This window comes from Cyprinus carpio, chromosome A24 (genome assembly GCF_018340385.1).
Source record: "Cyprinus carpio isolate SPL01 chromosome A24, ASM1834038v1, whole genome shotgun sequence".
NCBI classification, from domain to species: domain Eukaryota; kingdom Metazoa; phylum Chordata; class Actinopteri; order Cypriniformes; family Cyprinidae; genus Cyprinus; species Cyprinus carpio.
Window position 1 is genome coordinate 12,281,988 of NC_056595.1, and position 24,329 is coordinate 12,306,316.

The 24,329-nt window shown below is 36.3% G+C and overlaps 2 protein-coding genes across 5 annotated transcripts in view; both read left to right on the forward strand.

Moving 5' to 3' along the window:
* Window positions 1-16,520, forward strand: part of LOC109051059 (transient receptor potential cation channel subfamily A member 1-like) — a 69,677-nt gene extending 53,157 nt beyond the window's left edge. For all 4 annotated transcript variants that reach the window (XM_042714209.1, XM_042714210.1, XM_042714211.1 and 1 more), the window contains 21 exons: window positions 824-960; window positions 2,959-3,007; window positions 3,251-3,350; window positions 3,435-3,535; window positions 3,714-3,883; window positions 4,123-4,287; window positions 4,778-4,892; window positions 5,467-5,633; window positions 6,214-6,298; window positions 6,393-6,452; window positions 6,533-6,631; window positions 7,426-7,496; window positions 7,718-7,871; window positions 8,774-8,863; window positions 9,194-9,363; window positions 12,841-12,970; window positions 13,078-13,260; window positions 13,354-13,422; window positions 13,982-14,077; window positions 14,217-14,335; window positions 15,691-16,520. In XM_042714209.1, coding sequence (XP_042570143.1) covers window positions 824-960; window positions 2,959-3,007; window positions 3,251-3,350; window positions 3,435-3,535; window positions 3,714-3,883; window positions 4,123-4,287; window positions 4,778-4,892; window positions 5,467-5,633; window positions 6,214-6,298; window positions 6,393-6,452; window positions 6,533-6,631; window positions 7,426-7,496; window positions 7,718-7,871; window positions 8,774-8,863; window positions 9,194-9,363; window positions 12,841-12,970; window positions 13,078-13,260; window positions 13,354-13,422; window positions 13,982-14,077; window positions 14,217-14,335; window positions 15,691-15,886 — 2,526 coding nt within the window. In that variant the 3' untranslated portion in view covers window positions 15,887-16,520. The remainder of the gene's footprint in view (window positions 1-823; window positions 961-2,958; window positions 3,008-3,250; window positions 3,351-3,434; window positions 3,536-3,713; window positions 3,884-4,122; window positions 4,288-4,777; window positions 4,893-5,466; window positions 5,634-6,213; window positions 6,299-6,392; window positions 6,453-6,532; window positions 6,632-7,425; window positions 7,497-7,717; window positions 7,872-8,773; window positions 8,864-9,193; window positions 9,364-12,840; window positions 12,971-13,077; window positions 13,261-13,353; window positions 13,423-13,981; window positions 14,078-14,216; window positions 14,336-15,690) is intronic.
* A 5,052-nt stretch (window positions 16,521-21,572) lies between these two features.
* Window positions 21,573-23,685, forward strand: LOC109051237 (musculin-like). The gene is made up of 2 exons (XM_019068793.2): window positions 21,573-22,412; window positions 23,342-23,685. Exons 1-2 carry the CDS (start codon window positions 22,005-22,007, stop codon window positions 23,423-23,425), a joined length of 492 nt encoding a protein of 163 aa, XP_018924338.1. The 5' UTR covers window positions 21,573-22,004; the 3' UTR covers window positions 23,426-23,685.
* The last annotated feature ends 644 nt before the right edge of the window (window positions 23,686-24,329 follow it).

The following is a 24,329-nucleotide window of genomic DNA, read 5'->3' on the forward strand; positions in this document are numbered from 1 at the left end:
TAGCCGCTCCAATTGCAGCGGGGCTGACATCGGGATTGAAAGACGAACGATATGGGGCAACTCCCCCTCCCCCCTAATTTCACCCAAGGCATCTTTTTTTCTTATGAGTGGAAATGAGCTTCCATATAATGGCTTAGAAACAATAGTCATGCCAGGGCACCCGGTGGTTTCATGTTCCATCTTTTCACTCACAAGATTTTCCACCAATGTGAATTTTGTCATATACATATTTTATCAAAACTCCTTCTACAGCAGTAATAAAATAGTCAGCAAATTTATGTAATATAATCATGAGTCCATTATCATCAAGACTTATTTCTGTAAAAGCTTTTTGATACATTAAACCACGCTGAGGCTAACTGAGAAGTTTGGGGACAAATATAAGAAAATTGCCTAATGCCGAGCTATAATGTCATGATTCTGAAAGAAAGACAATGCAGTCATAAAGAATGTGGCCTGCAATGAATACAAAAGCAGCCTGATTTCCTGGTTCTCGATCTTGACCACACAGACGCAAACACACTTACACTCCTCCATTTGTCGTCTTCAGTCTGTAGCTTCAGGGTTGATGCATTTAGTAATAGCTTCAGATAGTTAAATTGATACAAATTGCAGCCACTTATGTCTATAGCTGAGCTTGGCCGTTCTGTCCATTGCCACAGCAATTTAGGGTGCTCTCTCATTAATGGTTTGTGTTACTGATGCAGCAGCTGAGAAATTGCCCCCCTCTTTCATTACCTGACCCTGCCTTTCCTACTTATGTCAAGCTAATAGCTGACTTCCATCTCAGTGTATGTGTGTGGGGGGCTTGATTGTTTTGCAGTGTGACAAATCCACGGCCCTCCACTTTGCCTGCACTCAGGGTGCTCTGGAAGCCGTCAAAATCATGCTTTCTTCTTACAACAAAGTGGAAGACATCATCAACATCAGGGATGGAGCCAATCAGACCCCCTTACATAGGTCAGTGTGATGCCATACTGCTCTCCAGTAGTTATTATGTGACATAGTCTCCTGCTTTATCTCAGAGTTGATTTAGGTAATCTCAGTTCACGTTAAGTTAGCAAATATGGACATAAATGCCAAGGAAAGCAAATAACGTAAGCAAGTAATTCTATACTGTTGCCCAAGAAACTATATTTGAGATGTTCCTGGTGCTGGAGAATGTCTTTAAGATTAGAGTATATTTGTTAAACAGGTTAGTTGTGGAAGCTGCCTGTAATTGTAACTTTCTTACTATTGTAACTTTATCTGACAATGGCATTTTGGAAATGGGATGAAAAGGGAAATTCTGAAGCATGTTCATGCTGCTATTTTCCATACACAAGACATGTTGTCCAAAGGGCTGTTCACACCAAGTATGATAATTCTAACAATAACAATATTAGCATCCACACCAACGCATAATAACTCTCTATTAAGTGTATGCTGCAATTATGTCATCTACTGCTTTGAATGTTCAAGCTCTTTAAAGCAACAGGGAATATGCACATTTTTATTTATTAAGGTGTTTTACCACCATTTACCTTCAATGCAACTTCCAACCTTCATAGATTCATAAAACTTTTGAATCTGCATGTCATCAAATCAGAGATGTTGGAGGAATCTTCTTCTCACTCATCTCACCCGCAGTGGTTTGATAATATTCAGATCTGGTGATTTGTTTGGCCAGCACAGATGTGGAAGTCCATCTTGGTGCTCCAGATTTCCAGGTTTTATGATCATAATACCATCTTTTTCGCACTTTAGCATTGGTGTGTTATTTAAGTTTAAACAACTTCAGCTCTTTCTTGGATGTTGGCTTTGGGAAGTTCTCTTTTGTCCCAATCATTCACGTTTAGATTTGAATGTCTGTTTTGGGAGTATGCTTGAAAGTCACAAAAATAGAAAAAACTAAATACTGCTGGTTTAAAGTCAGGTGGATTCTGGTTGGCTGTCAATGTTTTTATCATTCATCAACTGGAGAAAAAAAAAGTGATTCCAACAATATTGTCATTTTTTAAAGTTGTTGTGTGGTCCTCCCTATTGTCATAGAATTCGGACGATTATTTTAAAGTTATAGTTATCATAGTTATAGTTGTTATAGTTATAGATATCATCCTTGGTGTGAACGGGTTATCAAACTCCAAAAAATACACCGTTAAAGCACAATAAACGTCCAAATTATGGTATATTCCAAGTCTTTTCAAGCTGAATACTGAGGAAGTTTTTAAAAGTTACTCACAAATCTTAACTCTTACTCACCCTCTTGTATATGCAGACTTGCTGTGTCTGGTTTGATTAGGAGATACACAAAAGCCAGTGTCATTTGGTGTCATTTAAATCCTGAAATGGGAAGATTATTATTGTTGGCTGAACTATCCATTTAAAAAGACCTGAAAAGTTTACAGAAATGCACACAGTAGACCGTTTACAAGTAAAATAAATGTCCTTTAAATTATTAAATTATTCAGATTTAATGCTAGGAGTGCAACATACAATATAAGAACATAATAGGATCATACTAGGACTTTTATGCAAATCCGCACTGGATATCGCACTCCTAACTTCAGTAAATTCAGAGTACAAGAAAACACTGTGAAATATGGTGAAACATTTATTAAAGCAATCTAACTGAAAGAGCATTCCTTGAGCCATGCCAGATGACCCCGGGCTAATGTTGCAATATGAGACTTCTTTACCATGAAATACATAGCGGCTAAGTACCAAAGAACTTATATATATATAGCCTATATACACTGTTTTTATGTCATTTTTTAAAATATGTATTTATACACCTGACATGTATTCTTGTTGGTACAATATGGCTTTTAAAGCACTTTTTTGCTATGCCTATGACCAAACAAATGTATTAATAATGGTTATGCCGTTAGCGTGCTTGGCCTATTACAATTCACAGCTGCATTTGTTTGATTAATATCCATGCTTCAATGATTAACAATCACTTTCTTTTCCTAATAGAGCCACGTTGTTTGATCATGTCGAGTTGGTTGAATATCTTATTTCAAAGGTAAATGTTTAAATGGCTGCTTTGTGAGAATGTGAGTGGCTAAAACATCCAAATTCAAACCTTTATTCTGCTGTATGTGCACTCTGCGAACCAGCAAGCTGTAAAGCTTGAATTGATTTTTGATACGATGAATATCAAGCACCCAATATCTCATCATCTTATCCTATCCTCCAATGTTTCACCATATGTCCTTAGATAAAGTTGCTAATTCTCTGTCATTTGGATCTCATTTGTCTTGGAAAGGAAGCAGAAATTGACTGCATTGACTGTAATGGACTGTCTCCTCTGCTGATGGCCTCCAGATGTGGTGCTTGGAAAACAGTTGCGTTTTTGCTGTCAATTGGTAAACATTTTCAACATGTTATGGCTCCAAAATTATTTGCATGCACATTTCCACATGTTTAATATGTTGTCTTATTGAAAAAAGGTGCCGATTTCAGAATCAAAGATAAAGTAGGTTGCAACTTCCTCCACTTTGTCGTCCTTCAACCAAAAGGGCTGAAAAATCTTCCCGAGACAGTCTTACAGGTGTGAAAACCTTTGTGAATGTCAAGTTCCGTTTGTCAGATGCAAAACATAGCTCTTTTATTTTGAAAGAAAGCCTAAAGAGTACAAGTGACCCTGTGTAATGGATTATTACATAATGTACTGTTTTGAACATGCGTATGTTCTGTATATAGTAATCAGAGCCCATTGCCTCCTCCAGAGTAACGCCGTGAAGGAGATGTTGTCTGATGAGGATGTTGAAGGCTGCACTCCTCTGCACTACGCCTGCAAACTTGGCATCCACGATTCGGTCAAAAATATGTTGGGTCTCAATATCTTTGTGGGTCAAAAGTCACGCGAGAAGAAATCAGCGCTTCACTTCGCTGCAGAGTAAGAATGTTTGTAATACAGTCACAGATATATCAAAATCAGATCTTTTTGCATATTTTCTTATACTGTATATACAGTAAGTAATAGGTTTTGACCTATAATAACACATCAAAGGTAGTTCTGACCATTTATGAGAATTTCGCAGGCCTTAAAACAAAAGAATGCAGCATAACTCCAAGCTTTCAAATCTTACACACTCCAAAACCTGCTAATATTAAGTGTTTTCTCCAATTTCTTAGATATGGGCGTATAAACACATGTAAAAGGCTGCTGGAGACCCTCACAGACTCTAAAATGCTGAACGATTGGGATGAAAAGGGTCTGACGCCCCTCCATCTTGCTTCAATGGCAGGACACACTCAAGTTGTGGAGCTGCTGCTCAGGAGCGGTGCACTGTTTCAAAGGTACAGCATACTTTTCTGGGAATCTATATTTTCACAGTCATCAACACGCAGGTTTTCTTAATTACCAAACAGTGTTATTTTAGCATCATTGAGTTACTGTTATAGTTTAATTTTAAATGTCTATGTAGTTTTATTAAATGTTAGTTTTTAGTTAATTTAGTATTTCAACTTAAATTCAATGGAAATGATTGCCTTGGCAACTAACTGAAATAAAATACGTTTTTAATATATATAATACAGTAGATATATATATATATATATATATATATATATATATATATATATATATATATATATATATATATATATATATATATTAAGGTTTTAGTTAAAGATAATAACCCTACCAGGTCATAATTGCGTCTAAATCTCAAAAGCTAATATTCCATTTTTTTTTTTAGTTAAGTTAGTAGCTTCAAAAATTGCACTTGGTTTTGTTGTGAGTTCATTCAGCTGGACATTCTGTTATAAGGTCTTTTGTAATCTCTAGTGATTACAAAGGCTGGTCCTGTTTACATCATGCTGCGGCTGAGGGATACACAGAGACAATGAAAATCCTCCTGGCAGCCAATGTCAAACTTCTGGACGAAACAAATGAGGATGGGGTAAGCAGCGTAAAAATCTTAAACAACTGTGGAGCACAATCAGTCTGAGAAATACAATTACTAAGCCATAGGAAAACAACTGAACAAGATCCCCCCAAAAAAATAACTCATAAATGCAGTTCTTTTGAACTTTCTATTCATCGAAAGATCCTACAAACAATGTATTACAGTTTCCACAAAAATATGAATTGTTTTTTAACTTTTATAGTATTAATAAATTTTACTTGAGCACCAAATCAGCATATTAGAATGATTACTGAAGAAGCATGTTACTCTGAAGACTGGAGTAATGGCTGCTGAAAAGTCAGCTTTACTATCAAAGGAATAAACTACTTATATTTTAAAATATATTAAAATAGAAAACAGTTTTAGAAAACACTTTTTAAATTGTAATAATATTTCACAGTATTAGTGTTTTTGATCAAAGAAATTCAGAGTTGCTGAAAGAGTATTTTTCAAGAATGTAAAAGTAATAGTAAAAGTAATTATTTTGCTATGCTGTAATTTTAAAGTATTTATTGTCCTTAATGATTATAATTGAAACTGCTTATTAATAACGTGTATGCTTTAACAGAACACAGCCCTTCACATAGCTGCACAAGCGGGACATGTTAGCGCTGTTATGCTGTTATTGGACATGGGAGCTGAAATCAGTCTCAACAATGCTGACAACTCTTTTTTACATGAAGCTGTGCGTAATGAGAAAAAAGATGTAGTGAATGCTGTCATTGAAAGCGAGAGGTAAGGAGCCATCCACATTCAAGATGACCAGTATTAATGTTAATATAAAAAGTAACTTGGAAATTCAGATTAATAATAATATTAATATTGATATATGATTTCATACATGAATTTATATTTTAAAATTGTTGCAATTTTCATTTTATGGTTAGGCTGATTATTTTCTTAGCTGATTAGCTGAAGCTTTAAGATAAATAAAATCATTTAATTTCAAATAAATATTTACTTCAAATTGTTCATGTATTTATTTATTTGTCAATTAGTAATAATTAGTAGCAATAGTTTTAATTATGTTAAAAAACATTGTATTTTTTTTTCTTCTAAATTAGGAAAAAAATATTTTAAACTACTTTTAATAAACACTTTTAAAGTTTTATATTCAGTGATTTGAAATAAAAAAAATATACAATATCTAAAAAGAGGTGTAGGATTCAGTGTAGGATTTTTAATGGAACAAAATGAGAGAATTGATTGAGGGGCTACCTTTGCAAAACTCAAAGTAGATTAAAAAAAACAACAATATTGTTTTTCTTCTCTGCAGTCTGCCAATCGTTGACAAAGCTATATTAATTCACTGCAGGTGTGGCGAGGCAATAAAGTCATTTAAAGCAACATCCAGCTGTCCCGTGATGGACATCATAGAGTTCCTCCCAGAGTCTTTTAAGGTTTGTAAATTAACTTCCCACCTTATTAAAATCTGTTTTTTTTTTTTTTTTTGATAAAAGTCTTTGACATGAAACCCTTCTCTCATCTGAACAGCACCTTCTGGACCGGTGTATTTTAGAATCTGATCATGATGCCAACAGTCCGGATTATCATGTAAGCCTTGCACAAATGTGCATTAAAACTATTAATGATGTTAATACATTAACACTATAATTGTTCAATGTTGTTGGCAGATCAAGTATGATTTTCAGTGGCTTCAGGCTCCAATACAGTCAATGAAGTATGCTAGAGCAGACAAAGCAATAAAGTTCCAACCTTTAGCAGCTATGAACGTAAGTCCCCTTAAATTATATTTTATATATATATAAATGGAATCTGTGGTTGTGAGATCTTTAAAATAAAAAAATATGATAGCAACATTTTAAGGATTGTAAAACAAGACCCTTATGTATACTGTATAACTGATTGATATATATATATATATATTTATATATATATATATATATATATATATGTGTGTGTGTGTGTGTGTGTGGTGTGTGTGTGTATATATATATATATATATATATACAGTATATAATAATATATATAATATAATATAATAATATATAATATATATATAAACATAAGAAACAGCTGTTTCAGTAAAAAAAAATGGAATGTTAATAACTATAAATTATAAGCTGTCTTGATCATTTTCACTTCTCTTAGAAATTTCACTTACATCTTTTTCCACTTACAGTAAAATTTACAGTTTTAAAACTGTACATTTTAAAGTATTTTACTGTATTTTTAGTATTTTTACTTTTTTTGTAGTAAGGGAAACTTTTAGTAACTTTTATAGTAACCTTTATAGTAAGGAAACTTTTCTGTTTTTAACAAATAATTTCTACAGTCTTTTAAACTGCATGTAGAACAGGTTACATTTCTCCAAGGCAGCCATCTTTTATCAAAACAATGTATTGTGCATTAAAGGTAAAAGAAAAATGAAAATATAAGCATTGTTTCTAGTGATATCTGACTCTTAGACCCCATTGTACACTATACATTCTTAAATGCAAAGCTCCTATTCTTTTTGCATACTAAAACAGTGTGAGAATAAATTGTAACTCTTGTACCACACTAGGCCATGGTGCGGTACAACCGTCTGGAGCTCCTCACTCACCCTGTGAGCCGAAAATATCTGGAGATGAAGTGGTATGTTAAAGATGTGCTGTAACAGTTCTGGTCAAGATTTTTAAACTTACTATGATCTCGCTAATTTCTAAAGTCAGTTGTTTTTTTATGTCCTATACAATACAGTCACTGCATTTTACGTAAAAAATATCAGCATTACAGTGTGAACATCACTTCAAACAAATAGACTGGTTTACATAAGCATTTAAATATCCAACTGAAACTGTGATTTTTTCGTACAGGAAGGTGTATGGAAGCAAGGTTCATTTGCTCAACCTGGCTGTCTACCTGCTTGGCTTGTTGCCCCTGACATACCTCATCCTCAACCTGAGACCAAAGCAGGAAGTTTTTGGAAACAACACATCTGTCATCATGGTGCCCATATCTTTTAGAGAGGTAGACAGAGTTCTCTGGCATCTTGCAGGGAAGAGATGATGTCAAAAGAGTTGAAGTGAACACAATGTAGAGTGTAATTCCTGTAATGTGTGGAACAAATGACAGCTGGAGACGACAGTTAGAGGAAGCTAGAGATTATGGTTTATAATGTTTTAAATATGGATAATTTTACTATTTACATTATACATACTTTTTTATGATGGATAGATGCACTTTATTTTGCTTCAAAATCTCGACCACCATTCACTGCCATTATAAAGCTTGGAAGAGCCAAGACATTTTTTAATACAACTCAGATTGTATTTGTCTGAAAGAAGAAAGTCATGTAATTCTAAAATTTCCATAATCTGTTCTGATGAAAAAAAAAAATTATTCCTTTTGAAGCATATACCAACAATGTTATCTCAGACCTTTTTCATTATTATATGGGGGCTCAGAAGGAGCCATGGTTTTTGTTGTCAAGTAGGCCTAAATTGTTATGCAAAGACAAGCCAATTATTCAAGCTATCATTCATAATTACATGCATATCCATTCACATTCGCAATCACTTCCTTATAACCTTGTCCATGTCCTGTTACTTAATTTAATGAGTGTCATTATGAACTGAACGGCATTCATCAACTTCTCACTTATTCCTTATCTCCAAGGTTATAATCCCCATGAAATCAAGTATGTCTAATCCTGTATGCATATTACTATTTATATATTTTTTAGAAATGGCACACAATACTCATATTGGCATTATTATTATCCATATTTGAGTGTGAGGAACATGCACACGCCATAGCAAAGTAATATGCTAGTTGGGTTATTAGTGAAAAGTGATAAAGTCATTATGTTAATGTGATTAATTTGGTGATAATGTTGTAATGATACTCTCTCTCTCTTTATCTCCATCTAGCAAAAAAGTTTAATCTCAGTCTGTATAATCATGGTGCTTGTCTTTAATGTCTATTCCATTTGCAAAGAGCTGGTGCAGTTGGCTCAGCAGGTAATAGTTATGTCATCACTTCCCATGATGCATCCACTATAAATTCCTCACATACTACAGCACAGACTCTCAGCAGAGGGCAATCAAACCATCACTAATCATAAATGTCATGATGCATTTTAAATACACATGACTTTGCTGTGGGAATTCCCTTGCAGGGCTCTAAACCTTCCAGCAAGGTGATTTACCTATAAAAACACAGCTCAGATTTTGCATGCATTGTAGTATGTACACTATTGTTCTATTTGCACTGCGGAGGGTATTCAAATTGCACTATGTTTGGAAACTAAAGGTGATTTTATTTAACTCCTCATGTCTTTTACATTACAGCGCATAAATTACTTCACAGACTTCTCTAACCCTGCTGACTGGGGCGCAGCAATTAGCTCTTTAGTCTTTGTCATTCCCATGTGCTTCAATCTAGAGAATACGTGGCAATGGGAGGCTGGAGCTTTCGCCATTCTGACTTCATGGATCGCCTTCCTGCTCTACTTTCAGAGGTTTAGTTTTAGTGGCTTTCCTAGTCACATTTTCTACTTGTACAAATTTATCTCAAATAAATTGTATTTACTATGGGTGCCAATCAATTAAAATTTCTAATCAAATTAATTGCAGTACATGATAAGCTGATTAATAAAATTAAGTACTATAAATTGAATTTAGTGTATATGCTGTAAGAAATGCACAATATATATTGATACTATATGGGTTATCTGCTTATATTTGAGTTACCTTTCAGTCGGTCACTCTCAACGTCATGTCGGTGATGACTACCGAAATTGGGATCATGCCAGAGAGACCACTCCACTTTGAGTGTGACTAAACGAGCCAATGGACATTGGTATGCGGTATTTCGCATCAGGCTGCCACACCCCGCAGCTCAGGTATAAAAGGCAGCAGGTGCACTGCATTAATTCACCCTTTCGCTTCGGAGCTTTGTGGTGGTGCATCACTACTGCTCTCCTGTCCTTCAAGTGATTGCAAGAATGGTTAGTGCTTCCCAGACTATCTCAGTGGCTCTTGCAGACCATCAGACTCGGCTATGCGATTCAGTTCCCCCGGTGTCCCCCCAAGTTCAGGGGCATCCGGTTTACATCAGTCAAGGCTGTCAATGCCCCTGTCTTGCGTGGGGAGATCGCAGGATAGAGCCGGTCCCTCCAGCCGATATGAGGTTGTTTTATAGCCCCTACTTCATTGTGCCCAAGAAAGGCAGTGGGTTACGACCGATCTTGGATCTGCAAGTTTTGAAACGTGTGCTTCACAAGCCAATGCATCCATCCTCAAGACTGGTTTGCAGCGATCGGCCAGAAGGATGCATACTTTCATGTCTTGATGCCCCCGTGGCATAGGCCAATCCTGCGGTTCACGGTCGAGAGTCGGGCATATCAGTACATGGTCCTGCCCTTCGGGCTGTCCCTGTCGCCTCGAGTCTCCACTAAAGCCGCAGAGGCAGTGCTTGGGTGCGCATCCTCATACTTGCACAGTCTCCCGATCATTTGTGCACACACAGGGACCTGGTGCTCAGACACCTCAGCCAGTTGGGTCTTTGGGTCAACTGGGAAAAGAGCAATATCGTACCAATGCAGAGGATCTCTTTTCTCGGCATGGAGTTGGATTCGGTCAGCCAGACTGCACGCCTCACCCAGGAACATGCTCAGTCGGTGCTGAACTGCCTCAAGACTTTATCAGGCAGGACAGCAGTCCCACTGAAATACTTTCAGACGCTTCTGGGGCACATGGCTGCAGCTGTTGCGGTAGTTCCACACAGTCTGCTCCATATGAGAACGCTTCAGCACTGGATCCATGGCCGAGTCCTGAGGTGGGCGTGGATACGCGGTACTCACCAGGTCCAGATTACAATGGTTTGCCACAGAACCTTCAACCCGTGATCAGATCCTTCATTCCTTTGGGCAGGAGTGCCCCTGGAACAGTTATCCAGGCATGCTGTGGGGTTCACAGACACCTCGGCCACTGGCTCGGGAGCCACATTCAATGGGCAAGCAGTGTCAAGGGTGTGGACGGGTCCCCAACTGTGTTAGCATATCAATTGTCTCGAGTTGCTGGCAGTGCGTCTTGCCCTGAGCCACCTCAGAGGGCACCTTCGGGGGAGGGACGTACCTGGTCTGCACAGACAATACTGCAACTGTTGCGTATATCAACCAGCAAGGCAGTTTACGTTCACATCACATGTCGCTACTCGCCGGCCACCTTGTTGCTCTGAACAGATGCACTGGCACACAGTTGGCCCTGGGGCCTGCGCAAATATGCGTTCCCCCCAGTGAGCCTAATAGCACAGACACTGTGCAAGATCAGGGAGGACCTGTAAGTGGCTCCATATTGGCCCAACAAGACCTTGTTCCCAGAACACATGCTCCTCACGACAGCCCCTCCCTGGCTGATTCCTTCACCCACGTCCGGACCTGTTGAAATGCCACGTGTGGTCTCCGGATGGGACGCGGAGGTTCTAAGTGACCTACCTCTGGAGGTAGTGCTCACTATCGCTTCAGCATGAGCTCCGTCCATGAGACGGGCCTATGCTCTGAAGTAGAATCTGTTCGTCGAATGGTGTTCCTCTCACCACGAGGACCCCAGGAAATGTTTGATCAGAGCCGTGCTTTCCTTCTTGCATCAATGGTTGGAGCGTAGGCTGTCCCCCTCCAGCCTTAAGGTTTACGTTGCTGCTATTACCGCCCACCACGACCCCATAGAGGGGAGGTCGGTGGGGAAGCACAATCTGGTCATCAGGTTCCCTAGGGGGGCCAGGAGGTTAAATCCTCCTAGGCCTCCCTCCCTGCCCTCTTGAGATTTGGCTTTGGCGCTGAGAGCCCTACAAACTACCCCATTCGAGCCTTTGGAGTCAGTCGAGTTGAAGTTTCTTTGTTTGAAAACCCTACTCCTGACTGCATTGTCCCGATCAAGAGGTTGGGGGACCTGTAGGCATTTTCGGTCGACGAAACGTGCCTTGAGTCGGCTACGTGCCCAAGGTTCTTACCACTCCCTTCAGGGACCAGGTAGTGAGCCGGCAGGCGCTGCCCCTGTAGGAGGCAGACCCACCCCTCAAACGGGTACTGGCACTGAGAGGCCCGGCTCAGAGTCGGCTTGCAGTGTACTTATCACCTAATTCCCCAGAAAGTTCCCTGAGTGGGCAAGTCGAGTCCTCCAGCACTCCGGCGCCAGGCCTTTCATCTAATGAATTCCTGAAATCTGGTGTGAGGCTAGTGCCCATATAAGTGACCCTGTTGGGATCCCATATGTGTATGTCCACAGTACAGTTACTAGGGCTGTGTTCTGAATGAGGGAACGGAGACGTCACGTCCCGTCACCAAAGTTGCTGTACCACCACTGAGCTGCCAGGTCACTGGCTCGGCTCCTCAGCGAAAACTAAATAAATGCAGAGCACCTACTGCCTTTTATACCCGCGCTGCGGGGTGTGGCAGCCAGATGAGAAATACTGCATGCCAATGTCTATAGGCTCGTTCCTGTGATGCAAAGCTAAATTTTTCATCAGCCATTACTCCAGTCTTCAGTGTCACATGATCCTTCAGAAAATATTCATTCTATTTTTACATTTATGCTTATTTGGTGCTCACCAATGTTGCATTTAAAGAATTATTTATTTGGTGCTAAAGAATTTATTTGGTGCTATTTGTCTTCAGGAAACCATTATATTTGCTAAAGAATGTTTCTTATTATTTTTTCAATAGTAATTTTTTGTGGAATTTTTTGTGGAAACCATTATTTGCAATAGTAAAGAAATGTATAATTTCTGTCATCTTTTCACCAATTTAATGCATCCTTGCAAAGTAATAATTTAATAATAATTCAATGAATTTTCATACTGTACTATAAAATAAATTTTCATACTATTCATAACAATGTTGTGATTAATAAAGTCACGTTTAGCATTTAATTAACAATTTTTTTATTTTTATTTCAGCAAAGTAGTAGAATTCTCATATGCTTTTTTCACACGGCAGGTTTGAGCGAATTGGAATTTACGTGGTGATGTTTGGTGGGATTGTTAGGACCCTGTTGTGCATCATGATTCTCTTTATCTTCCTCTTACTCGCATTTGGATTGGCCTTCTATGCTTTGATGCTCCACCAGGTAAGTCCAAACAGAGAGATCATATCAACCCAGCATGACAGACCTTTCAAGTCTTGGCAAATCGGTGCAGTTTGATAATGATGTTTACTGTTTGCTGCTTTCGACAGGATGAGTTCAGCTCCATCAGCCTTGCTTTAGCCCAGACGTTTGTGATGACAGTGGGAGAGCTGAACTACCAGAGCACATTTCAGAATGCTTATGAAAATGGCCGCATGGCGTTCCCCGGAGTCACCTATTTTATTTTTGTGATCTTTGTGCTTCTCATGCCTATTCTTCTCATGAACCTTATGGTAGGACACTCAACACTGGCTTGCTGGAACCCAGCTATTACTGTTAATGATGGCTGCAATTTATAAGGTTTATTTTTCTAAATCACGTTGCAGATTGGTTTGGCAGTAGGAGACATCGCAGAGGTACAAAGAAATGCTGAGTTGAAGAGGATAGCCATGCAGGTAAGCACTGAGCAGACTGCATTGACTACCACTAGGACCTCTAATTGATGTACATTTTTAGCAGTATTTTGCTCAATTGTTTTACAAAACCTATTAAGATTTAAAGACCCTGTTTAATCAAAATTTGAGATTTTTTATGTTTATTTTATGTCTGTAAGCTTTGTCAAAGTTGACAGAGATAACTCAGGTATAAACTACTGTTCAAAAGTTTATCAGCTGAAGGATAATGTGATGCTGGAGTAATGACTGCTGAAATTTCAGCTTTGCCATCACATATATAAATAAATGAAATTTTAAAATTGTTATTAAAATTTATTTAAATTGTAAAAGTATTTCACAATATTACTTTTTTTTTTTTACTGTGTTTTTGATAAAAATGCAGTCTTGGTGAGCATAAGAAACTTAAAGTCTTAAAAATCTTACTGACCCCAAACTTTTGAATAATAGTGTATGCATTTAAAACCAGGGTTCATAGCTGTGGCACAAACTATCAACTATAAAAACATCAGCACAAGTATATCTAGTGCATCACATTAATCAAGAAAGCACTTCATTACAGATAGATCTTCATACTGCCCTTGAGAAGAAGCTACCTTACTGGTTCCTGAAGCGAGTGGACAAACCAACTATCACCATCTATCCCAATAAATGCAAGGTTTGTCTGTCAACAAATGTTATTCCTACTCTGGTCACACATGCACTTTTGATTAAATTCTGTAAAATAAAAATTTTCAAACAATATAAAAGACATTTGAGTGAATATTAAAAATGAATGACAATCATTTGTTATACAGAAAGTGCTGATGCAGGCGCTCATTGAGGGCGAGATCCAAAACACAGTTCGCACCCGTTTGAAACTCTGCTCACGGCAAGGAGGGCCTCTGGAGAGAGAGCTGCACAAACAGAAGAACAGGTGATCTCTTTGTACCACCACCGCTGTTTTGGGTTTACTCAGGAACACCAACTAGAGCAACATAAAGGGTTTGATTTTAAAAGTGAGCAGAAACTTATGCTGTAGTGTGAACTTTAAAAAAAAAAGATTTCAATTTCTCCATCTATTGAACATCACAATAAAAAATTAGAAAGTTTATCGGCCTTTTTATGCAGTAATGTGCCTATAAAACCATCTGTCAGGAAAAAAAAGCGCCAAAACTCAACCTTTAGAAGTACAACAGCTTGTCACTGGTGAAATATTTGTACCTAGCCTACCATTAAAGGATATACAGTATAAATCTTTATGTGTACTACAGTTTGTGGATGTTGAGTTTTTTGTACTTTGAGTTGTGTTAAAGGTTATTTTGAACGTAAATTTCGAGTGTTCAGTGCCTATTTTTTTTTTTTTTTATTTTATTTTATTTTATTTTATTTTATTTTATTTTATTTTATTTTATTTTATTTGTGTGTGATGTGCTAGAAAATTATCCACTAAAAACTTAATATCTAACCAGGTGGATGCATGTAAGTGAGAATAAAGCAGATGTACTGTAGGTTGTTTTAAAATCGGAAAACTGCAAACCAGGGTTATAATTCTGTGTTGTTGGTTGTTTTTGAGTATGAAAACTGCAAACCAGGGTTATAATTCTTAACTATAACTAAACTAAACTACAACTTTCAGAACTATATATTATTATGTTGTTTATTTGTGTGTGTGTATATGTAACTTAGGCTAGTTATAAAATATTTATTAATATATTTCTTTTATTTTTGTTTTAACTTTTGTGGTGTTGTTTGTCATATATGTATATATAATAAATGAATATAATAACTATATGCTTATAAAAATATATATATGACAAAACTATATATACTAAAACACCACAAAAGTGCTAAAATCTTAAATAATAAAACAATGATACTAAAATGATACTGCCACAAACCTTTCAGACTTGTGAGAGAGCATCCTCTAGTGTTCATTAGCTATAATGCTCTATCAACTACACATTTATATTCATAAAGCACATTCTTTTTGCGACATGAATTTAAATTAAATTCAAATTAATTTAAAAGTTTTTAGCAATTCAAATATGAATGGCACACAGCTCTGGTTCACATTTCTCACCTACCTTACGTTTTAGAGCAATTCAGATAATGCCGTTCATAATATATAATTTTCAAAATAATATTTCAAATACAGTCTGCTCATAATTTCATAACAAAAAAAAAAGCATTTTAATGCAACATTTTCTTTTTTTTAGTCTCATCTATTTAAGCCTATGTAAGTTGTCAGACATACGATATAGAATGCATTTGATCCGCTCTTCCCTTCAGGTTGAAAGCGATGTCCTGTGTGCTGGAGAAACAGCATAACCTGCTCAAGCTGATCATCCAGAAGATGGAAATCACTTCTGAGGCTGATGAATACGACGGCCCACATAACCCTAGAGCTCTGAAACAGCCCACTTCCTCCTCATCTCAGAAGTCAAAATGGGTCCCGCTGCTGCAAGCTATTAAGGCAAAGAAGTGATATTAGAGATGATGACATCATGTGTAAATATAAGCCAAATAACCAGCCATCATTACTTATATCGACTCTATTTTGTTGTGATTTAGTATATTACTTTTAGTTGTTCTTCTTATCTGATTAAGTGTAATTGTGTAATCATAAATTCATAATGTATTTAGAAGATTACACTGATAATATATAAGCCAGTCTATTTAATCCACTTAAAGTTTGTAATGAACTCTGAAGAGAAGTGTTTGCATGATATCTAGTGGTTTAATACATAATCAAGATCTTATAGCATCAGTACTGAAGATGAGAAAAGCATTTGGAATTAATGCACTGACAAGCTTCTAATTCATACTTACAAACTCTGTGATGCATCACATATAGATTTATAACACTGATCGGTCCACATTTGTGCTCAACGAGTAGAAAAAATACCATGTGAATTTCATCTGGCCTCGTGCCCGGATGTAGTAACCCTGAGACACCTTGTCATACCAAACACTAATTTCAAAGTAGTTCTGCCAAAGGGGAGCACAAGTGTGTAACTCTCATTTTTGGGTCTGTTTTAGTCATTTTTTTTTAGTGTATCCACCATTACATCATGATGAGATTCCCATGAAAGCGGCATTTAATAAAACCATCTTGTTGATCAGATTGTCAATGGTGATTTCACAGACTTAAACAAGTCCCTCAAGTTGGGAGTAGATTAAGACATGCACCTGCATGGCCAGAACACTGTAAAAATCACTTTGTGATTTTGCATGGACATGATGAGATGTGGTAAATTTGATGACGAGGATCACAGTATCCGTATGGAATGGATTTGCTTTAGATTTGGTTACTTTAAGCAATACTAAACTTATATCTTTATTGCAATGCATGTGCTTGATGCATGAAAAAACAAAATAGAACATTTGTAAGAAAATAAATGAAATGCCTAATATTGTGTTCAAGCCACCTCAGTTCTTCGAGTCTCAGTTTTTCTGACATTGAACCCCAGTCAGCTCTTCTTAGGCTTTGGAGGCAAATAAGAGAAAAACAACGATTCTCATCTGTCTTCTGGTCAGTATTTCATAGCATTAGGAGTTTACAGAGCCCAGATACATCACTTCCTCCTCCAAAGGGTAAGCAGCATTTCTCACACCCACCACTCAGATCTCAGCTAGACAGATATAAAAAGAATCTCAGTCACAGAGCATTCACATCATTCCATATCACAGATTTGATCAGCAGATTTAAAATGATTCTATGTCACAGATTTTTTAAGTAGTTTCATATATCAGATTTGATCAGCAGATTCATCCATCTAGACCGCGTTGTATATTAGTTCAAAAATAAAAATAATAAAGTATGTTAAAAATATATAGTTTCAAAAATAAAAATAATAAGTTGTACTTTGTATAAAGAAAAGAGAGAAAAATTTGTTCTATTTGGATATATTTTAAAATGTAGTTTATTCCTATGATGGTAAAGCTGAATTTTCAGAAGCCACTACTTTAGTCTTCAGTGTCTATTTGCTGCTCACCAAACATTTATTAATATTATAATTAAAAAAAATCTTTTTTTTTTCTGTACAGTAATGAAAATCTTTAAAAGAAGCATCCTTTTTTTTTAATTCAAAATCTACTCATTTAATTTGATTTTAGGGTAAGGTATAATCTGGACATGTTCTTAGGTTTTTTGTTGTTGTTGTTTTTTTTTTTTTTTTTTTTAGATTCACTCCCATCAACATCAGGCTGGAACTGGGAGCAAATGGATAGTTCACTCTTCGGCCACTTATATCATTCAATTAAATGTACTTGATTCAATGCGGGGGAGGCTTGACTAAAATGGGGGCGTATTGATTTTCCTAATGGCCATTTTGATGCTGTTACATGCCATTTGTTTAACACTGCAGCTGTGAGAGCGTGGTGACCATGGGAACCAGGGGAGGAGAGCGCGCATAGCTGATGTCATAGTCCTGCACCTGTCCCGCTTACTCATTCACACAAAACAGAGGGAGAGAAAGAAGGAAAAGAGCCACTGCCCACACTACGACCCTTAATATGCTTACCGACAGACAACTGCACATTTCTCATGTTAGCTCTGACCTTAAGCAACGTGGGCAGCATTGTTCCCATGTAATTAGTCCCTCTGTGGAAGCTTGGGAAAGACGTGCTTATGCAGTTGTTTAAAGCAGAGATTAGTGTAAAATGCTAAGGTGCCTCACATACGCGTCTGCTTATACTTCATACTAAGGCATCTCGATCCTGCAGATTTTCCTTCAATGAGGTGTGGTTTTTAGTTTAAATCATTGCAAGCTAAGAGCAACAGGTTCCCATCGGGTGAACAAATATTTTCATGTAAAACAGTTAAACCTGCTATAGTTATAAAAGCATGTGAATGTGTCCTTTAACGCTCATCCTGGAAGAAAATGCAGGTCAGTGAACTTGCTACTGTGCCTTATGCAATATGCATCTGCAGATTTATAGAGATTCTTATAATTCATAAAGGCTATAAAAATTATAAGCCTTTTTTCACCAATGGGGAGAACGGTTCTCATTGCGAAACATCCCAGTTTCTTTTTCCAATGTGGTGCTGTGAAATTAGAATTATGGAACAGACACATTTTCTGTTGTTTTCATGGGCAAAATCCAGACATTTCAGTTGGAATCAATGTGAGTGGGAATTTCATGTGAAGGCAAAGGATTTCCTCTTACAGATTTCACAACGGGTTCAATTTGGTCACATGTATTTGATGCAGTCACCAACAGTGACTCACAAAGCTGTGCTTCATACTTCGCTACACTATTGACAACAATCAATGGACCATTTTCCTGTAGAATTTCGCTATTTCAGCCATTGTCTGTTATTTCAAACCAAGCAGCTTTCTGTTGGTCAGTATGGCAAATCTGCATGACTGTTGCTAAATCTCTGTGCGAAATTCCAGATTGCACAGATTCCTATTGGAATAACTGGATTTTGGCAGCGATATTATTGAGGAACGATGTTACGGCCGACTCATGGCCATGCACAACAAAATAAGGAGACCAAAACAAAATCTTGATTTAATGAATAAAGTTTATTGCATAATTCTAGGGATTTTACACAAAATAACAATGTACATAATATGCCAACTGAAAAATCCAAAATGACATGATAGATCCCTTTCGATCGAGGTAACAATAGACCAGTACCAAAACCTGTTCATGCCTGTAACAGGAACACTTACATTTCCACCTCCACATTTAAATCAGTTGTTTCTCATCTCTCCTGCCATGCACCTACAAGAAAACCAAGGCAAAAAAATAAATAAAAAATACACACCCTCACTCCATTACAAATGGTAAATATACCTTTAGAACAGGGGTAGGCAATAATGCAGAAAAGAAAATAAAGTATAACATTTTTACTTTAACTTTAAAACACAAGTGCTCATGCTCAAGATGCTGAAAAAGCAATACGTGTCCAAAGACTTCCGTCTAAAACATGTTTGCATATAGAAAACTGTTGAAAATGGTACACAAAAAGGTGTTCTGTGTGAATGGGCCCTTACAGTAAGAATGAATATCTTGAATTCCACAGAGCAAGAAGCATAAACTATTTATTGTAGGTTATTCCAAAGCTGTCTACACTTGGCATGTACCCTCTGCAAAAATGGAGCATGCGAGTCAGCTGTGCTTTTGGATAATTGTTGGCTGAGGGTGACCGCTGTAATATAAAATCTTAATTTCACACTCATTAGCCGCGAATGAAAACTCGTACATATCTAGTTTACTGAGTGATATTGTGAGATGCTGAGAAACTTTCAGCTGTGGGAAATTTGGTTTTATGGTTTAGGAAATTTCTCTCTTCATGTATGGACATATAAAAGATGCCCGTGTTGCGTACATGTCTTGTGGAGAGATATACAGATACATTTTTAATGCATTGTGTAATCTTATCCAGATGATGCTATTAGGGATGTGGCTAAGGAAGGTATCCCTTCTTTAAGGTCTGGTGGTATTTAAAATGTCCAAACTTAAATGAGAAGAGTTTATAATATGCATGTCTAACCTACATGTGTTTAATCATACAATTTGTATAGTGCTGAAAATGCTGAAAATTATTTAATTTATATACCAAAATAGCTATGGCGCACTTTGATGTGTCATTCAATTGCCAATAAGAGCAGGCCCAACAGAACAGTTACACTAAAGAGGCAGTCATACAAAGTTTCCTATAACACAGCTGAACTGACATCTGCCAAGTATAATGAAATAAATATCATTTTAATTTGCCAAGCATGTGCAATGCTTATATGTTTCTGTATGATAAGAGAGACAAATGAGAGCATAATGTGATCATGTGAAAAATGTCAAGATGTGTATTTCTCTTTCACCCACGGCCAGAGGGTCCCAGCGATTGCCCCCCATCCTGCAGATGTAATGTAAAGTGCTGACAGCTGTGGCCAATGTGCAGCGAGCGTGTGTGAGAGCGCTCTAACCAAGCAGAAACCCAATATCTCTGTGAAATGGCCAGTGGATTAAGAACGTTTGATAAGCCTTCAGACATTTCTGTTTGCTTAAGAGCATGTGGGAAAAAGCATTTAAGTGGACCGTGGTTGACCACTGAACTGGAGAAATAAGAAACTTAAGTTTTTCACAGTATTTACACTAAATATTTTAATTGAAGTATGGCTAGGTTGGTTTGGGGTACACTAGTGTAAAGCAGGTTGTTTTGGAGAATGCCTTTTAATTTGATTCAGTACATTTATTATATATTTTATATTTATGATTCTTTACTTAGGCTATTTATTTAATTGTTTATTATAAGTAATGTAAAAAACATATAAACATATTTCCATGATTAAAGCTGATTTATTGGATATTTTATTTTATACATTTAATAATAAAAAAAATTATGTGCATACATTTAGAATTTAAATGAGTATTTAATTTGCATTAAACTCTTATTGATAAATATTAAATTATATGTGTGTGTGCGCGCATTTATTGTGCATGTATTCAGAATTTTTAATGACAAATTTATATATTATTTGCATATATACCTCTTATGCCAAATTTGATTTAAAAAATACAGTAAAATAATAATATTGTGAAATATTATTACAATCTCAAATAACAGTTTTCTATATTAATATTTTTTTTCACATTTAATTTATTCCTGTAGAGCTGAATTTTCATCCATTTTATTTCAGCCATTGCTCCAGTCTTTAGTGTCACATGATCCTTCAGAAATCATTCTAATTTGCTGATTTGGCGCTCAATTATTAATAATAGTTTGTACTGTTATACTGTTGAAAACAGCCTTTGCTGCTTATATATTTATAAAAACGGTGATTAATTTTTTCCATAATTCTTTGAATGATAGAAAATTCACTGAACAGCATTTATGAAAACAGAACTCTTTTACAACATTATAAATGTTTTTACTGTCACTTATGATCTATTTAATGTGTCCTTGCTGAATAACAGTATTCATTTCTTAAATAGAAAACACTTACCCTAATATTTTGAATAGTAGTGTGTTACTGTATCCACAAAATATTAAGCAGCTACACTGATAATAAAAATAAATGTCTCCTGAGCACTAAATCAGTGTATTAGAATGATTTCTGAGGGATTATGTGATTATTATGATTGAATTATTATTTAATAAATAATAATAAACCAATAAATAACCAGATCTGCAAGCTGTTTTATGTGGTGTAGTTAAAAATCTCATGGCGTTAGTTCATGGCAGATTCCATAGAATCATACTGCATATGCTGTCAGTGCCACTGTGTCAAGTTGTCTTGCCAAAAGTTAGATGGGGAAAAGGGGAGGAGAAATGCCTGATCCAGAGTGACCCTGCCAAACCCCAAACCTTAAATGTGCTTGGTACACCACAGAACAAGCTCTGAGATGCTCAGTGAAGACGGGCAGAAGATACAGTCTGCTTGGTCTACTTTAACAACTATTTACATTCAGAAGATGCTGATTGACTTTAACTAATGACCTTGTATTGAACCGCCTTTTTCGCCTGGGCTTCTTTTACAGAGATTTAAAATTAAGGCAGCACCTGTTGCTCTGAATCTACAGCAAGGCCGCTGAATATATACGATTGAAAAGCAGAAAATTGAGTTCTTTGCTCTGAAGCAGTTGTAGTCGAGATGTCCACGGGTTCGGTGAGTGATCCTGAAGATCTCCAGGAGCTGTCAATCGCTCACATGGACACACGTTCTCTAGAAGACTCAGAAGATGAGTTTAGTATTGATGACAGTCTGAAAGCAAAGACCAAACAACCCCGAGCTGCTGCCAACAACAACATGCAACAAATGAAGAGGGCGAAGGATGGCAGACAGTCTCAGAGAAATGCAGCTAACGCCAGAGAGAGGGCACGCATGAGGGTTCTGAGTAAAGCGTTCTCGCGGCTGAAGACCAGCCTGCCGTGGGTACCGGCCGACACCAAACTGTCAAAGCTGGACACGCTGCGTCTGGCATCCAGCTACATTTCTCACCTCAGACAACTCTTGCAAGAGGACAGATATGAGAACAGCTTTGTGCATCCTGTAAACTTGGTATGAGTGAGTGTTTATCACAGGATTTTCATCTGGTCGAGAAGATTTATTGTTCAGTATTACATAATCTATATTCAATTTTGTAAACATATAAAATATATACTATTAACAAAAAAGTAAGGCACTCACATTGAACAAAGTTAACAAAGGGTGACTGGTTTGTCCTTGTTTTGTTTCCCTTTTTTCATCGCTGTTGTTGTAATGTATTGGGAAGCCACAATGCGTATCCATCGAAAGAAACATACATTAGCTGAAATCTTTCTGTTTTACGCTGATATTTTTTAACAAGCCATGCATTGTCAGATTTAAGTTGAACCATGGTGCAAGTGCATGCCAAGCCATGGGTGGAGAACGGTACGATTCAATTTTTTTTTACCGAGAACCGTTACACCCCTAAATATATATATAGTATTTTCTTTTTAATATTCTGTAATAAATATAAATTAAATTAATTTTACATATTCAAAATACTGTTTTGTATACTGTTTTGTATTTTTACATATACAAAATACTGTACATATTTTATATACATATTACAGTAACAGCACATATACTGTATTAACTGTATTAAATATAGATTATCATTTTATTAATGTATAATGTAATTTCAATTATCATATATCATTTATATTTTTAAACTGAAGTATATTTGTTTTTATATATATATATATATATATAATTTCAATTATCATATATCATTTATATTTTTAAACTGAAGTATATTTTTATATATATATATATATATTAGTTTCTTTAATGTTTTTTATTCTATATTAATTATAAATAATAACATATTAAAATAAATTGTATAAATATTTAAAAATAAAAGTAATACTTTACAGCACACTGAGCATTACATGCATTCTCATCTGCATCTTATGGCATTTTACCAGCAATATGTGGCTGACTTTTTTATTCTTTTTCCACAGACCTGGCCTTTTGTGGTCTCGGCACGATCAGAGGACACCAAAGACATTTCAGCAGCGGTCAGACTATGTGGAGCTACAGCATAAACATCTGGCACCTCTCTGTCTTTTATCCCCCTCCATCTCTCACTCTCTCTCTCACTCTCTCTCTCTCTCTTTTTACTGTCTGTACTCATGCACTTCCTTTGAACTTACATCAATGGACATTATGCATTGAATGCAACTGCATGTGGGACTTACAAGTAGTTAAACAGCAAAGTCATTGCACACAAATCTGTGCTTATATACAGTTTTGCCAGATGTTTTTATGCTCATTTCTAGCAAACAAAAACAGATATTACTATATGTGTTTAAATATTTGAAATGCTCTCTGTATTTAGTTTAAAATCAACTCTTGTGAAAAAAGAGAACAACTTGAATATAATGGTATTGAATATGAAGGTAAGTTTTATTGTTTTAAGTTTTTTTTTTTATTTCTTACCATCCAGCAGACATTTAAAAGTCATATTTTGGCAGGACAATTTTCAATCTGTGGAATCTGCTTTGGTTTTTCGAGATTTTATTTTTCACTAAGCAGCAACATGACCTATGTAATTAAGGCTAAATGGAATAGAACACAAAATATGCTTGATGTCTTGACATTTGTCCACGTTATACTCCAAAGTTTATTTATGATTGTGATATTTGTGGCTTGTGACTATCTTTTCTTTTTATGTGCTTACTATTACTGAATCACTCATTCAATGAATGTCTACATGACTTTAAACAGCCTTGATGCATCTTTTTATGTACCAGCCCAGTTAACAAAAATATATTCTAAAAACCATTAAGCAAACATTAAGTTATGAAAACGTTATTTTTGAATGTTCTCTGAACATATTTTCTTCGTTATTTGAATCTTAGAGAAAACATTACGGCAATGTTACTTTTGAATATTCTTTCAGTTATCTGAAACTAGTAAGTTACATTTTTAAAAGTTAGGCTGAAGATA